Source organism: Daldinia decipiens, assembly GCF_022478715.1.
Source record: "Daldinia decipiens strain CBS 113046 unplaced genomic scaffold F4813scaffold_30, whole genome shotgun sequence".
In the NCBI taxonomy this organism is placed as follows: domain Eukaryota; kingdom Fungi; phylum Ascomycota; class Sordariomycetes; order Xylariales; family Hypoxylaceae; genus Daldinia; species Daldinia decipiens.
This window is the reverse complement of record NW_026054573.1, coordinates 232,635-247,333: the sequence shown is the minus strand read 5'-3', so window position 1 is coordinate 247,333 and position 14,699 is coordinate 232,635. Positions and strand designations below refer to the sequence as shown.

Genomic DNA, 14,699 nt, shown 5'->3' with positions numbered 1-14,699 from the left:
CCTCGAGATAATAACACAGCCAGCCATATCTTTTCATAATACCCGAACATTTTACGCTACGCTAATACCTTGTCTTCGCAACTGTATTTTATATCATACTGTCACCTATATCATGTTACCTTTTGTAATAATCATATAATCATAATTTACAATAATATTGATCCGGATTATTATAACCTGTAACCTAGTTAACTGGATTAGGATTCGGATTGAAGGTAGGGTTGAGGATAGCAGGGTTATTGGCCGGGGAGGCCTTAGACTTCGCAATGATGTCGTCCATACATCGTCGTAACATCTTTATACACACGATAAAGCATAGCATGAAAATAGGGGGAAGTGGAATCCAAATGTAGGCTTCATTCAGCTACATAGCGACAGTGTTCAAACATGGTATTTTCCCTAAGAAGATATTATATTGCACAGGTAAACACTGCATCGCGGTGTTATTGAAATTTGATTATATACCTAACTATATCTTTGCCGTCCGTGAATACATGCTAATATCTATCTTCTGTCTGCTAATTCAAATTGCAAAGCTTGACTCCAGGTAGAAATAGTTCGCAGCGTCGAGTGTTCTTTCACGATAACCTGTAGCGCGGCGGCGTGCTAGCTATTACGCAATAACCTATTATTAAACGTAATTGAATTCAACAAGGCATGAATAATACAGGCGCATGAAGTAACCTCGAGTTCGCCAATGCTTGCTTGTTCACGATTCCGCCCAGCCGCCCAGCCCTTTTAAGAGAATAACGGTAATAGTATTTCCCCTCGGGGCAACGCCTGATCTTGTATTTATTTTCTTTTACAGGGACCCTTCCGTGGATATCCGATGAATCATGTGAGCTTTCTTGCCTGCCTCTGCTAGCTTCTTCTGGCAAAGCCCTTTTCTCTTAAATCTTCCTTCTTTCTCTCTTCTTTCCTCCAGTCTTGTCCTACGCTCAGGGAGAGATTATGAAATCTTAGGATAACGCCTCGCTCTATGTGCTCAGTGATAAGTTAGAGAACGTCTCGAGATGCGATTTTGCCGCCGTCTTCTTTCTCTTCTAGCTGCTAAGCCCCCTTCCTTCATGCATCACGCTAGTCGTCTTCCTACTGCTGCCATGGCGTCTGGGTAGTAGGTCGAGGAAACACCGACATAGCCTCGAGCTGATCTAGACCCCCGCCTATCGGCTGCTGTCCGTGTTGCCAACCCATTCCGGTCTGATGGTTTACAAAAGCTCCTTGCCGGAACGGGTTCGTACTTCCCGTAGGCTGCGGCATAAGCCCGGCGCTCGTCTGAGGCCTTTGCGGCTGAGTCTGAGGCTGGCTCTGAGGCTGCATTTGTGGCTGCCCGAAATTCCTGGCGAATGGATTGGTGCCCGTGGCTGTTGTTTGAATGGGTGGGGCCTGGGCCTGAACCGGAGGTTGCGACTGAAAAGGAGAGCTGGAGGGAGGATTAGAAAAGGGAGCGGCAGGCTGAGGGGAAGATCTGGCGAAAGGATTGGTATTTTGCCGGCTAAGACCGCCGGCCTGAAGTTGGGGGCTAGTTGGTGCGGCAAAGGAATTATTAGGTGCTCCAGTAGGGTTGGCCATCAACATGGACGCTCTGAAAGGATTAGTTATCTGCTGGCCAGGCTGAAGCCCTGTTTGCATAGGTGGGGATAAAGTCCCAGGCTGGAAAGAAGGCATAGAATTCTGAGGTATAGGAGGAAGACTGCCTGGCGCAAAAGATTGCGGTGCATATCCGCCGAAACCAGCACCGGTAAAACTCGGCTGTATCTGGTTTGGTACTTGTTGTTGCTGGGAGAAAGCGCCAACATTCTGTTGTTGGAAAGGCGCATTATTAGCTGGGAAGCCAGTCTGCTGAGGTATAAAACCATTGTCTTGGAGCTGGCCGGTTGGTTGTACGGCAAATGGAGTATTTGAAGGCCAAGGGTTCCCTGTAGACATAGGAAGATTTGCCTGGGTAATCTGCGGCTGAGGATTCGGCTGTACTGCCATTGTGGTTTGGTTCTGCTCGATCGAGTCGAAGAAATCGATTAAATCCGGATCCGGCCCTCTCGTTGCCTGCGGCGGCTTGGATGAAGTTGCGGATGGTCCATTCGACTTTGTGGTAGAGGCCTTAGAGTCTGCAGTACCCTTATCGGCTTTCGAAGACAAACCAGACCCTCCTTTCTTTTTAGCCTCGAGCTCAGCCAGGTATTGCCTTCGATGAATTTCGAAGTCGGGATCTTTCAGATAGTCCTCTAGTTGCCGTCGAAGGTTGATAGGAGCGTGCTTCAGCTTAGGAACCTCGACTCTAGTATGAGGCTCCCATTGTCGCGCCACAGCCAGATATTGTACGACGTAGTCTGTTTGTTTAGTGAAGTTCTGATAAATTTCCAAAGCCCTCTCCGCGTCTGGCTTTGACATTTCAAAAAAGTGACCTGGTATCCATTTAGTCTCCTAGACGTATGTCGCTCGTAGATAATTCGAACCTACCTAAAATGTTGATCATAGCTTGGTTCAACACCTGGAATAGCGCCAATAAATCCAGCACCAAAAGTCGGAACACGGTAATTGTAATTTCATTTTCGGGATCCTCAAGAACCTGCCGGAATGTCAGAATCAGTGTCGCTCCTATATCAAGGGAGAGTCGCATAACATACGTCACACTTCAGCAGAGCAGTAAGCTGATGCTGAACCGCCTCGGTTTCTCGGAGTACTCCCTTTTCAACCGAAAGCTTCTCAAGTCGCGTTTCTTTAGCTCGGACCCAATCTACTCTCGTATCTCGGTATGCGCGTACGCGTTCTGCGAGGTAGCCGGCATAATGTCGTATGTTTCGCCCCTGGATTTGCGCTACCATATACATCAGAAATATTTCCTCGACGACGTCACCGGGGCGCACAGGCCGGGGCTATTTATTAACTTACCATCGGTAAAGGAGCTTATTGCTAGCTGGCTTCGATGCTTCGCGAGATACGCTAGTGTGGCATCCGGCGACCCTTCTCTGATCATCAAATGGATTGTTATCAAGCTCTTGAGTACTACGGTCCATGTCGAGTCCCGCAATCGAAACTGCAATGCCCGAAAAACTTCCCCCACTCCCGCTTCTCCGGCGTGCGTAGCGACAAGGATATGCTCGATATATTTGGTTTTCGGAGGAGCGGCCTACTCAGCAACATTGTCAGGGGTTAGACTGGCTTAGCTCTACGTGCCGCGTGAGGCGCAGACTGACCTTGATCTTGGTTGCACCCTTGACGGATTTCTCAAAAGAACTAGACATGATGGCTATGATGGCTATGATGGTAATAACCGAGTGAGGCTTCAGCTACTAGATGTCTGTTTGTCGGGCGGCTTGCTTTCCGGTCAAGTATTAGCCGGTATTATCGATATCGTTATCCACGAAGAGTTGGAACGTGGAACGGGAGCGCCGAGAATTATTCGTAAGAGTATTTTCAATGTTAGACAAAGGCGACAATCACCATCGGAGGTGCGACGTCGGGATTGATTAGGTTCGTGGCAGAGTAAATCGAGAAGATGGATGGACTAAAGTAGACTCAAGTTTTGTAGACATTGACGGGGTTGGCTTTGTTACGGCTGTTCCATTTCGGACGGAGAAGGTTGCTTTTCCATACGACTACTAATACATTTAAATATCTTATTTGCGAATGATTGACTCTTGGGTTATTATGTCGTTACTGTTTTGGTCGGGAATTTACCGTCCTATGGATTAGAGGCTTTGGAGAAATGGGAGTTTAGAAAAGAGACCAGCCAGAAACCAGCCGCAAGTTTGGGAAACGTCGGTCGGGATATCGGGCTCCTAATCTAATTTAAGGTTTGGTCCATGTCATCTCCTACCCACTCGTATCCATGTATCGATAACTACTTGCATGTATCTATTACTTATTATACCTCATATGGACGTAGCCACCATATTACGTAGGTAGGTACCTAATATAGTACATAGCTATACCTACTTAAATTCCCTGTAACTTCGTTAAGAAGACTATAGTATCCATACATTCATCTGCATGTAATGCTCTTTAGTCTGCAACGAATTCCTGTATTCTTTGCGGGGTGCCTATCAAGGCATTAGGTTAATAGTACATACCTGAACCTGCCCGGTTTTGTGGAAACATAGAGCCAAGTACCTTGGGACTTCCAAGGCTCCGATTTAATTCTGGAACGAACCAAATATCAGTATGCCCAGCTATGAGGTCATAGTATTCCAGTTAAAGACAATGCCTGGCTCTGGAGTACCTATTGAGGGATACAATTTAGATTTCTTATATTAACCATCTTAACAGTTGAGCGGTAAGAGTTGCGAATGTGTATGTAGAAGCATTGTCTGCGTTGTACCTGCCTCCTATTCGTATCAACAGGTAGTCAAGTTCTAAGACACATGTCGCTATAGCATCAAATCCCATCAAAACATGAACAAAATCACCGAGAGCGTGCAAAGAAAGCGCAAAGAATATTTTCATTCTGGTTATCTTAGAAATCATTTCAAAACAAGACATGCTAAGACATGGCTAAAAAAGCTAGCAAACAAGGTACAGTTCCATTAAATCAACAAAAAGAAAGGGTAATTGGGAAAAGAAATTAGAGCCTTCCTACTACAACAGTAATCAGAGTTGCTTTTTCGCGTCCGATGTAAACAAGGTCGAGGTGTGTCGAACGCTCATTTCATGATTCCAACCTCTCGCTGCAACAGAACCGCTTAAGCCCCGAAGGGGAGAGTTCTGAAGCTTTGAAAGGAGGAAGACATCATATGGTACACGCAGCTTTCATCATCTGCGATAATAAATGTTAGTAACTTGTTTAGTATGGCGGGAATAGGATGTTTCGTCGAAAAACTCACTTTTATTTGAATTGGAAGGATGAAGAAGAAGGAAAAGAAAAGTTCCAAAAATTCGGCGGAAGCTTTCCTAGAAAATGGGATTTTGCGCCGGGGGCGGGGCCGCAATTATCCGCTAGAGCTATCAGCTAATAGGTACCTAGGTAGGCACCTATTGTATTCCGTACCTACATACATCATGTAAGCTAGGAGGTACATGATGTACCTAGATACCTTTGAATGTGGGGCTGGCTATCCTTACATATGTAGGTACCTAAGGTACATCACATTTTTATTTTCCATTCAACATGTCAGTAGTATGTTATTAGAACCTTCCACTCATCAAGACCAACATAGTCGGATGAGGTATCCATGGTTCGAATTATCTCAAGTTATTTGCAGAGGACTACCCTAAGATGCATTTCGAGCATCAAAGGGCAGTCCCTGCCGCGTAGATTCCAACCCATTTTCCGACTGGAGCACACAAGAACCCTTCATGATGAGATATCGAAACCCACAAGTTCCGAATCCACAGCTACCGAGTCTATAGAATCCGAATCTATAGAATCCGAGTCTACGGAACCCGACCTTGCGGAATCTCAAGGCGGCGAAAGTGAACCGGCTGATCCTAGCGTACGATGGGAAGCTTATAATAAAAATTGTAAGATAAATCAGCAAAGACTCATTCAGAATAAATTGTAGCTAATACATATAAAAGTTATCGATCTTACAAAAAACCAAGCTACGCCCATGGTAGGTTACCTGCCTGGGCAGGAAGTGACCGTCCACGGATTTATTCATAAACGAAGGGATGTGAGCTCAAACTTGAGCTTCTGTGAGTTAACTAATGCATCCGATTACAATTCTCGGAAACGTATTCAGATTATTTCCACCTGGAGCGAGGATGGCTCGCGGCAGTTCCTGGCTCACCAAGACCTTAGGACAATACCAGCCTACAGTCCAGTTATTGTGACCGGAACCCTTCAAGAGCCCCCCTATACCACGCAGAAGCCCGGGTCGGCCCGGAAGTGGGATCTCAAACTACGATCCATACACTGTCTAAATCCATTTCCAAAGGATATTATCGTCTCCAAAGATGCCGTGTGGCCACCTCACCAACGTCACCTACAGTTGCGTTTCGATCCTCTCCTCCGTGACAGGTTAAGACTACGGAGCAGTCTACAGACAACCATCACAAAATATCTTCAATCCAAAAACTTTATCCAGGTAGACACGCCACTTCTCTTCAAGTCTACTCCAGAAGGCGCCCGGGAATTCCTAGTCCCAACGAGGCGGGAAGGTTATGCGTACGCACTGCCGCAAAGTCCACAGCAGTACAAACAGATACTCATGGCCGGTGGCATTACGAGATATTACCAATTCGCCAAATGCTTCCGTGACGAGGACCATCGCGCCGATAGGCAACCCGAATTCACTCAACTCGATATAGAGATGGCCTTTGCCAACGGCTTTGATGTGATAAAGCTCGTTTCAAATCTCTTGGCTAAAATATTTCTCTCTCTCAGTGAAAAATGGTCACCAACTAACATCAACGGCATTCGACATCCGGTTTACGTCGGTGTAGACGAAACCCTGCCGAGGGGGCCAAAAAAGAAGAAGAAAGACCAAGAGGCACCAGGACCTGGAGATGGAATAACTCGCTATCCTAGAATTCAATATAAAGACATCGGTTTTATGACATACTCCCAGGCAATGAAGCATTTTGGTACCGACAAGCCCGATATGCGAATTATCCATCCGTATATAACAAATGTAAGCGAAACCTCCCAGCGGAACTTCCCTTTTATTTACTAAGAGACAGATTCGCGGTACGATACATCTCAAACTACCTCAAGAATTTATCCAAAAAATTACAAGCTTAGAAGACCCATACGTCGAAATGATGAAGCTTCGTCTGGGTCTGTCGCCCTACGCCGCTGGGGAATTCATCCGAAAATTCATGGACTCTCTACCCAACAATACTACAGTCAAGCTAAGTCCTGAAAGTACACCAGCTGTATTGGTCTATGACTCCAGCAAACCGCTCAACGGCCTGTCGGCTTTTGGACATGAATCTGCTGATAGGTTTGAAGAATTTACGAAATTGGAAGAGAGCCATTATCATGGATGCAAGGACGGAGACATCATCATCATCCACGCACGAAAACGAGAGACGTTCCATGGAAGTTCTACTTGGCTAGGCAGGCTTCGAAAGGCGCTATACGATGATGCCGTCAAGAAAGGGTTCATACCTCAAAACAATTCGTTTAAGGCACTCTGGGTGACTGAATTCCCCCTTTTCACACCGAACGGGGACAATGCGGATCCGGGCCAAGGTGGCACTGCGGGATTATCTTCGACCCACCACCCGTTCACGGCTCCGCTTACCGGTAGAGACTTCTTCGCCGCCAAGGCCCAGCCTCTCGAGGTGAAGGCCGACCACTACGACCTCGTCATCAACGGTGTGGAGGTGGGCGGTGGAAGCCGCCGTATCCACGTCGCCAAGCACCAGGATTTCATCATGCGTGAGGTCCTGAAAATGACGGAAGAGGGCATGGCCGAGTTCTCTCACCTCTTCGAGGCACTGAGGGCGGGGTGTCCGCCCCACGCCGGGTTCGCTTTCGGTTTCGACCGTTTAATGGCTGTGCTGTGCGATGTCCCGTCCATCAAGGATGTCATCGCATTCCCTAAGACGAATAAGGGCGAGGACTTGATGGTCGGTAGCCCGGCTAAGATTACGCGAGAGCAGCGGAAGACGTATTATATGTTCCAAGAGTCAGAATCGGCGCCAGAGTCAGAGTCAGAGCTGGCACCAGAGTCGAAGCCGGAATCAACATCGGAACCGGAACCAACAACGGAGCCAGAACCAACAACGGAGCCAGAGCCAACAACAGAGCCAACAACAGAGCCGGAGAAGGATCAGGAGCTAAATGCATAATGGCATCAAATTCTGTTGTAACACCAAGTGTACATATAGTCTACGAGGCTATCTCTCTCAACTGCATAAATCTGATACTACTTCATCCTCTTGAGGCTCCTTCATGCAATGACTATCAAGCTCCAATAACTGAAATTTGCCTGATTGGTAAGTATGGCCTAGTAGCTAATACGAGTAAAATGAAATATTAAAGAGTCGACAGGCTGCTGTATTCGTTAATATTTCCATCCATCCATCCATCCAAATCCGCGTGATGAAAGAGCGGCATGATATCAGTACTTGATCCTCCCTCCCTCTCGTAGAACAATCTTCCGGACTTAGACCAAGTTTCCTCCCATACCTAACTATCAACTCTCGATTATACTAATTCCCGTTGTCAAACCACCCCATACTTCCATGTCAATAATAGCTCGAATCAAATCGATTCCATCTAACCAACAGTCTCCGCATCCGCACCCGCACCCGCAGACACAATAGTTCCGTCCTCGCGTAACAGCACATCCCCATCATCCTCGTCTTCCTCCTCATCCGACAGGATATAACTCCCGTTGATAGGCTTCGCATGGCGAGTGCGCTCGCTGATGATGTTGGAGGTGTCAATGGCTTCCTGTTCGTCTTTGCCTTTTTTATTGTTAGCTATCACATCGGTAGAAGCCCCGAGGCTAGACGAGTTAGGCTGGATAAGGGGGCTTTGGGGAAAGGGAAAGGGAAAAGGAAAGGGAAAGGGGTAAGCGGCCAGGATAGACATACCGAGCTTCACGTCGTAATCAGCGACGACTTCGTCGGCGGGGCTCTCCACCATGTCCTGGTCCGAGTGCTTGGAAACCGGGCTTTCGTCCCCGCGCTTTGGCTTGGAGTGCACGGGGAGCGAGGTGTGCGAGATACTGCCGGTGGGAGCGGAGGTCTGGTTCTTGTGGGACGGCATATTGCTTTGGTGAGTTGGCGTGGTTCTAGGTGTATGTGTGTATGTATTGAATCTAATGCTGTTTGTTGGATGCTCTTGTGGTGGCTGGACATACCTGCTCTGAAAGGGCGACTGGACTCTATTCTTATACTCGACGACGTCTTCTTTTTGCGCTTTGATAGGGGCTACTATAGCATACTTCATATTACACACCTCGCCGCCGTCATCATCATCGTCGTCGTCATAATACCCCCCCCCCTCCGACCCCCTACTACCACCCGATCGACGCTATCGTATCCATCTATCACAGCCTCCTATCCAGCGTTCACGAATTCACAAAACTCCGTCGTGTATAAACAGACAGCTATAACCCACCCCCAATGACGCCATTCACACTCAGCCCAAGATCATTCACGTGTCTAGAAGCGGAAACGGAAACAGGAACACGGGGCTGACTAGGTGACAAATCGTTGCTTTTCCGGCCTCCTACCACATTTATGTATGTATGTGACTCGTCACTATCACCGCTGTAAGCGTGATAACCGCCGGAGCTAGCGTGTGATTACCGAGGCACGTAGTTATGATGAACTGCGATCTCAGCTCCTGAATATGTAATGAGGAGGGGGTGAAGAATACATCTGAAAAAGAAAAATGTAACATAGGTACCTATACAACATATCTTGGATACGAGGCTATTCCTACCAACGCCACTTACGATCAAAGCCATGATTCGATTCGATCTGATCTGATCCAATCCAATAGCTTCGACACACCTCTGCAGCTCACGCCATAATTTCTGTTCCAGTTTAGGGAGTCTCCAAGGCCAAGAATAGCAATCTAACATCTCAATTCATCTTGTGAAAATCGACATACTATTCAACCGTATGCATTCACTTGCATTCACAGCTCGAATCGATAGCCTCGCCGGGTGAAAATGTAACGTTAGCCATGTTATTCTAATAATTACTAGGTATCACTATAACCGCCTCTTTTCTTTCCAACCAATGAAGGGTATCAATATGTATCATGCAGTCTCATGTTCACCCGAAAGACCCGTTAATCCTAGAAACGCGACGGACCACCCCCACCTCCAAGTTCTTTGCTGCTATCCGTCTGTAGGCTCTCTTCCAAAGCCCGCTTTAGCTGCTCATCTTCATCCTCGTCGTCTTCGTAGTTGGCATATTTCCCCTTGCTTCTGGCTTTGCGATATTGGTCCTCTACCAGACTTTGTCTCTTGACGAATTCCATCACGATGTCTTCTTCCGACTTCAATGCTAATTCCTCCTTGTGAGCCCTCTCGGACTCTTCGATGGCACGCCTCAGCTCTTCGTCATCATCACCATTATTTCCCTGGGTTTTCTCCACCTGAGAAGCTTCAATAGCTTTCTTAAGCTCCTCATCGTCAGAAAACCCACCCTTATTCTCATGTTCTGCCTCCGAAGCCTTAAGCGCCATCTTAAAATTTTCTTCATCTTGATCTTCTATGCTCCTATCTGTCTGCGATCTCTGAAGCACTTGTTTAAAATCGTCATCTTCGCTATCCTCGAGGTCGTGTCTTCGGACTCCGCTTCCGTACTGGTCGGCCATGCTCATTTGAACGGCTTGTTCGATCAATGCCTGATATTCCTCGTCGGTGATTTCCATCGAATCCTCAGATGCCCCGGGGTGTTTGATGTCCTCTGGATATGGACGTTTAATATCGGTGAAGTATCCGGAGTCTTGCGTGCTAGAAGCCCGAGAGTTTGTCGAGGCCAATGAGCCTATAGTTGTCGATCTGGTTCGTAATGCCCTGACACTCGACCGAATCGCTTGTTCGACTCGAGCATCTTCGTTTGCGTCTCCAGTTGATGTCTCCCGCACTGCAATCATAATGGCTCGTTCAAACTCTTCTTCCTCATCATGTGTGTTACCTGTACCAGAAACTGAACGAACCTTCTCATCGATAAACGTACCGCCCGTAGCCGCTGATTCCGCCTGCTTTTGCTTCCACGAATTTTTCTGATCCTGTAGCTTCCTTCGGTCTTCGCTAGATAGACTTCTTGTCTGCAGCCATCCCGTCCTCTGCGGCTCGTTGCTGGCGATTTGCTCCGTAATAGCTGTTCCATGCGTCGATGCAGCAGGGGAAATTTCTTTGGTCTTTCCTTTTTCCTTCTGCTTCCAAGTGTAGAATCCCTTCATCTGCTCTTTCTTAGCAAGCCAACGAACTTCAATGTCTTCGCGTTCCTCGGGTGATGCGTCGTTAAAGTCGTGATGGCCTTGGGCGATACGGGATGCGACAATGTATTTCTGAGCATTCTGAGCGAACAGAGACCTGATTTCGGCATGGACACCCTGCATGGTGTAGGCAGGAATGGACCATAAGGCTAAAAAGAGCTGTTAGTGTGCTTAGTCGTATTAAATCAGACAGGGAATCGCTTACCTGCTGCAGGCTTTAACATAAAGCCGCCGATTCCTTTACCAAAACCCTTGAGCAGCCCAATACCGCCGTCTTTCTCTGCGCCTCTAAGAGGCTGGGTCACTAACCCAGTAATACCGTCGAAAATTCCAAACCCGAATTCCTTTCCGGCGACCTTGAGACCACTAGCGAAACTAGTAACCTTCTCTGCGGGACGGACGGTATCATCGTTATACAGAGTCGGCGCATTTCTGAAGCCCCTCGCGGCACCTAAGCAAAAGTTCATAGGTGACTTCATACCAGTTGCCACGATATTGTTAATGCTTTTGCCGGCATGAAGAGCCCTCTCTAGAGACTCGCTCGTGGTAGGTTGCGCTCCTTGTTTTGAAGCTGAGCTATTTCGGTGATGACCTGGACTGCGCACTGGTTCAGAAGGCGATCTTGAATGTCCTGGGCTAGCTGACATAGTATGCGCTAAGTTGGGTAGACTATTAGCCTCTGATTGCATAGCGATCGGATGCATGCCGAGCGGGTGAACGGCGGTCGCGTTAGACTGTGTACTGGTTACATCCGAGAGCGGCAGCGTCGTAGTCGAACCCGCTTGATCAGCAAGATTCAGCGTACTACTACTAGCCCCTTTCGATGCAATCGTAGCTAAATCGTCGCCTTTCCCTGTTGACTTCGTTTCCGATGCTTTTCCTCCTTTGAAAACACCTCGAGGAACGTCCACCGCAGACATGGCAATGGTGCCCATGTCTCCTAGTAGTGCCGATGCGCATGCCGAGATGGGATCCGTTGGATGATCCTCGGTGCTGTACTCATTTGCACGGAACCTGAGACGAGAATTAGTAAGACCAAATCACAATAAAAGATTAAGTTAATTCCGCTCACAATTTCAGGTCTGAATACCGTAGATATCCATTTTTCACTAGTACCGCCGCTGCCAACGAGCTAAGATGGACTTGTGTTCGCCGAAGACGCCATACAGCGACCCGGCTGGGAGCTAGAGCACAACGTAACCTGTCGACGTCGAGATGTCTATGGAAGCTGTGTGCTCCGACGTCCGTACCCTTTTCCTCTCGTATCTTCTCACCTAATTCGTGGGCTCGTTCCTGGGTTTCTGGCATCAATGACATTCGGATTGCCTTAGCTAATGCTTCTGCTGTGAGTTTCTTGTAAGGGATAGGTTCAGGTCCCGCTCCGGCTCTCGCGACCATGGCTCCCCAGAACGGCTGATCTCCGAAGAATGGCACAACAATAGTAGGTTTGCCAGCGTTGATTCCGGCGGCCGTAGTTCCGGCACCTCCGTGATGGCAGACGGCAGAGACACGCTCAAATAGCCAGTCGTGAGGGACATTACCAAGCATAAACACGCCCTCCGGTATCCCAACAGAATCAGCTCCTAATCCACCCCAACCCTTCGAAACGAGAGCCCGTACTCCCGTCTCCGCTACCGCATCAAAAATCGTGCGTGTTAAACCGTTCGGATCGTCAACGACAATAGAACCAAATCCTATGTAAACAGGCGGGGGGCCGGCTTCGAGGAATGCTGCTAATTCAGGATCCGGAGTATAAGATGATGCAAGATTTAGGAAGTAAAATCCAGCAACGTCAATATGTTGTCCCCAATCATTTGGTTTGGGGATGAGTGCTGGTGACCTGGGATACAATATAAGGGTTAAGTTATGTTTGGATAGGACTCTAATTAAACTTACCAGCAGTATGTGTAGGGAATCCGTAGGCGGGTTAACAACGCAGGGGCCCAGAGCACTGAGAGAGGCTCAAGATCAAGTATTTTTGTACGAAAGCGGTTGATAACGTCGCCAAGCCCTTGCCATGTCATCATCTCGACCATTGCGTAGGAAAGATAGTTCGTAGTGACGGGGTCTGTATTTGATGACTGAATATTCGCGAGAGGCTGTGGAAATGCCTTTGTCGGCGACCAAGGCATGCTTATAAATTTTAGAAATTTCCCATCTGCGAGTTTTTGAGAGACTTACGTGAACATCAAGTGCAAAGGGATTCCGAGCTTCTCAGCCACGTGGATATGCGCAAAACTAGGAGGATTTGCAATGATGGCGTCCGCGACAAATGGCTTATGACCCGAATCATCACCTAACGGAACTGGATTTAGGTCGTCTTCGCCATCTTTGCTCTTACGGCCGAATCGCGGAGCCGGTCCCAAGCCATTTCCAGTTTCGATACAAGACCTCCAGCAACCAAGTACAATTTCCTCGATACCTTTTCTTCGCTTGGTAATTTCTCCGCTCTTTAACGCATCAATGCCTGGCATCAACCCCGGATTCTTCACCATAAAGGCCATGAGCTCGGCAGGATCGCCTCCGATATTGAAAAATTCAAGACCATTATCCTCGACAAACTTTTGAAAGGTAGAATGAGTGGCGACTCTCACACGGTGGCCATATGTGTCCTTCAAGATCTTTCCGAGGGCGATAAATGGCTGGACGTCACCTCGCGATCCCACGATCTGTATAACAACGTTCAACCGGGGTGGGGGAGTCTGTCCTGGTAGACCACCCAAGCTGGGAGGGATATAGGCAGGCGGAAGAGGATCCTCGTGTATAGATTCCTGATAACGCAAGGCGGGCGCTAACAAATCGGCCAGGCGCCTATTCGTCTGATTGATGTTGATATTAACTCGGCCGTCATCTATTGTAAAAAAAAAAAAAAAAATCTTATTCAGCTACAAAAGCGCTATGATTTGGTAATTTAAAGACCTACCAGTGACGGCAGCTCCTGCCTCAAACCCTGTTTGGTGAAGAGAGAAGCGATCGTGTACTTCGCTATAGGCCGGGAGCACATCGTCTTCTGCCCCAAGTTCAAAGTCTGTAGACATAAGGCCACGACTGTAACCAGGCGCCGAGACGACCTCCGGAGCGTTGCTGAAAGAGGTGCGACTGGGACGCTGAACAGATCTACTGGCTTCGGCACGGCGAAGCGCAGCCTTCTCGTCAACTATAGTCATAGTGACAGATCTAGGCTAAATAATCAATACGGCATACGAGGGAATATACAGGTTATAGGTGAGGTTATCGAGGAGAGGAATGCGGAAAGAGATGCAATAGAATAGTAAAGCTTGAGATACAGAACAGATATAGAGGGGGAGAAGATAAAAGGAGGGGTATATTATTCAGTCAACCTGGGTATCACGATTCACAAGAAGGGAAAAGAATTGAAGGAAGCAGAGCAATGGTATATAATTGGGATTTATCGATCACAAGTTTTGTCTTGTGGAGTAGGAGGTACAATAAGATATTGCGTAAGGTAAATGCAAGGTACTACCATAATATTGAATGATGCAGATCATGAAGCATTTGCGATTCGCGGGATATGATAACAAGTAGGTAACAAGCAACTTTGTGGTTAAGCATCGATGATGCATTACCGAACAGGGATTAAAGCAGGGGATTGTGCTCTAGAAGCCCCATTATTCCCCCACTTATTTGCGGCTAGTTCTAGAGCGGGGGCTGTTTTATTTGGATGCCTGACGTGCGTGCGTACCCTGTTACATTTAAACATAGTATCTATTAGACCGTAAACGTACCGCGAACCTCGCATCCTAAGCGAACTTCGGATTTCCTCAGCCTCAAACAGCTTGGCTAGCGAATTACCTGCTGGCCGTTTTGCGCCATGAGATGCGAA

At 47.6% G+C, this 14,699-nt stretch overlaps 4 protein-coding genes across 4 annotated transcripts; 1 reads left to right on the top strand and 3 right to left on the bottom strand.

Moving 5' to 3' along the window:
• Positions 1–438: 438 nt before the first annotated feature.
• On the bottom strand, positions 439–3,810 carry F4813DRAFT_367631 (ANTH-domain-containing protein). The gene is made up of 5 exons (XM_049244195.1): positions 3,198–3,810; positions 2,893–3,130; positions 2,628–2,818; positions 2,461–2,569; positions 439–2,405 (listed from the first exon to the last, which is right to left on the bottom strand). Exons 1-5 carry the CDS (start codon positions 3,243–3,245, stop codon positions 1,090–1,092), a joined length of 1,902 nt encoding a protein of 633 aa, XP_049097318.1. The 5' UTR covers positions 3,246–3,810; the 3' UTR covers positions 439–1,089.
• Positions 3,811–5,106: 1,296 nt separating this feature from the next.
• Positions 5,107–8,018, top strand: F4813DRAFT_180035 (tRNA synthetases class II-domain-containing protein). The gene is made up of 3 exons (XM_049239307.1): positions 5,107–5,460; positions 5,518–6,572; positions 6,622–8,018. The coding sequence occupies exons 1-3, from the start codon at positions 5,172–5,174 to the stop codon at positions 7,735–7,737; spliced, it is 2,460 nt and encodes an 819-aa protein (XP_049097317.1). The 5' UTR covers positions 5,107–5,171; the 3' UTR covers positions 7,738–8,018.
• Positions 8,019–8,167: 149 nt separating this feature from the next.
• F4813DRAFT_391773 (uncharacterized protein) lies at positions 8,168–8,662 on the bottom strand (the record flags this gene model as incomplete). The annotated part of the gene is made up of 2 exons (XM_049247204.1): positions 8,168–8,358; positions 8,488–8,662. The coding sequence occupies 2 exons, from the start codon at positions 8,660–8,662 to the stop codon at positions 8,168–8,170; spliced, it is 366 nt and encodes a 121-aa protein (XP_049097316.1).
• A 910-nt stretch (positions 8,663–9,572) lies between these two features.
• Positions 9,573–14,391, bottom strand: F4813DRAFT_367621 (glycosyltransferase family 1 protein). The gene is made up of 6 exons (XM_049244194.1): positions 13,779–14,391; positions 13,037–13,706; positions 12,752–12,988; positions 11,928–12,695; positions 11,061–11,869; positions 9,573–11,004 (listed from the first exon to the last, which is right to left on the bottom strand). Exons 1-6 carry the CDS (start codon positions 14,020–14,022, stop codon positions 9,704–9,706), a joined length of 4,029 nt encoding a protein of 1,342 aa, XP_049097315.1. The 5' UTR covers positions 14,023–14,391; the 3' UTR covers positions 9,573–9,703.
• Positions 14,392–14,699: the final 308 nt, after the last annotated feature.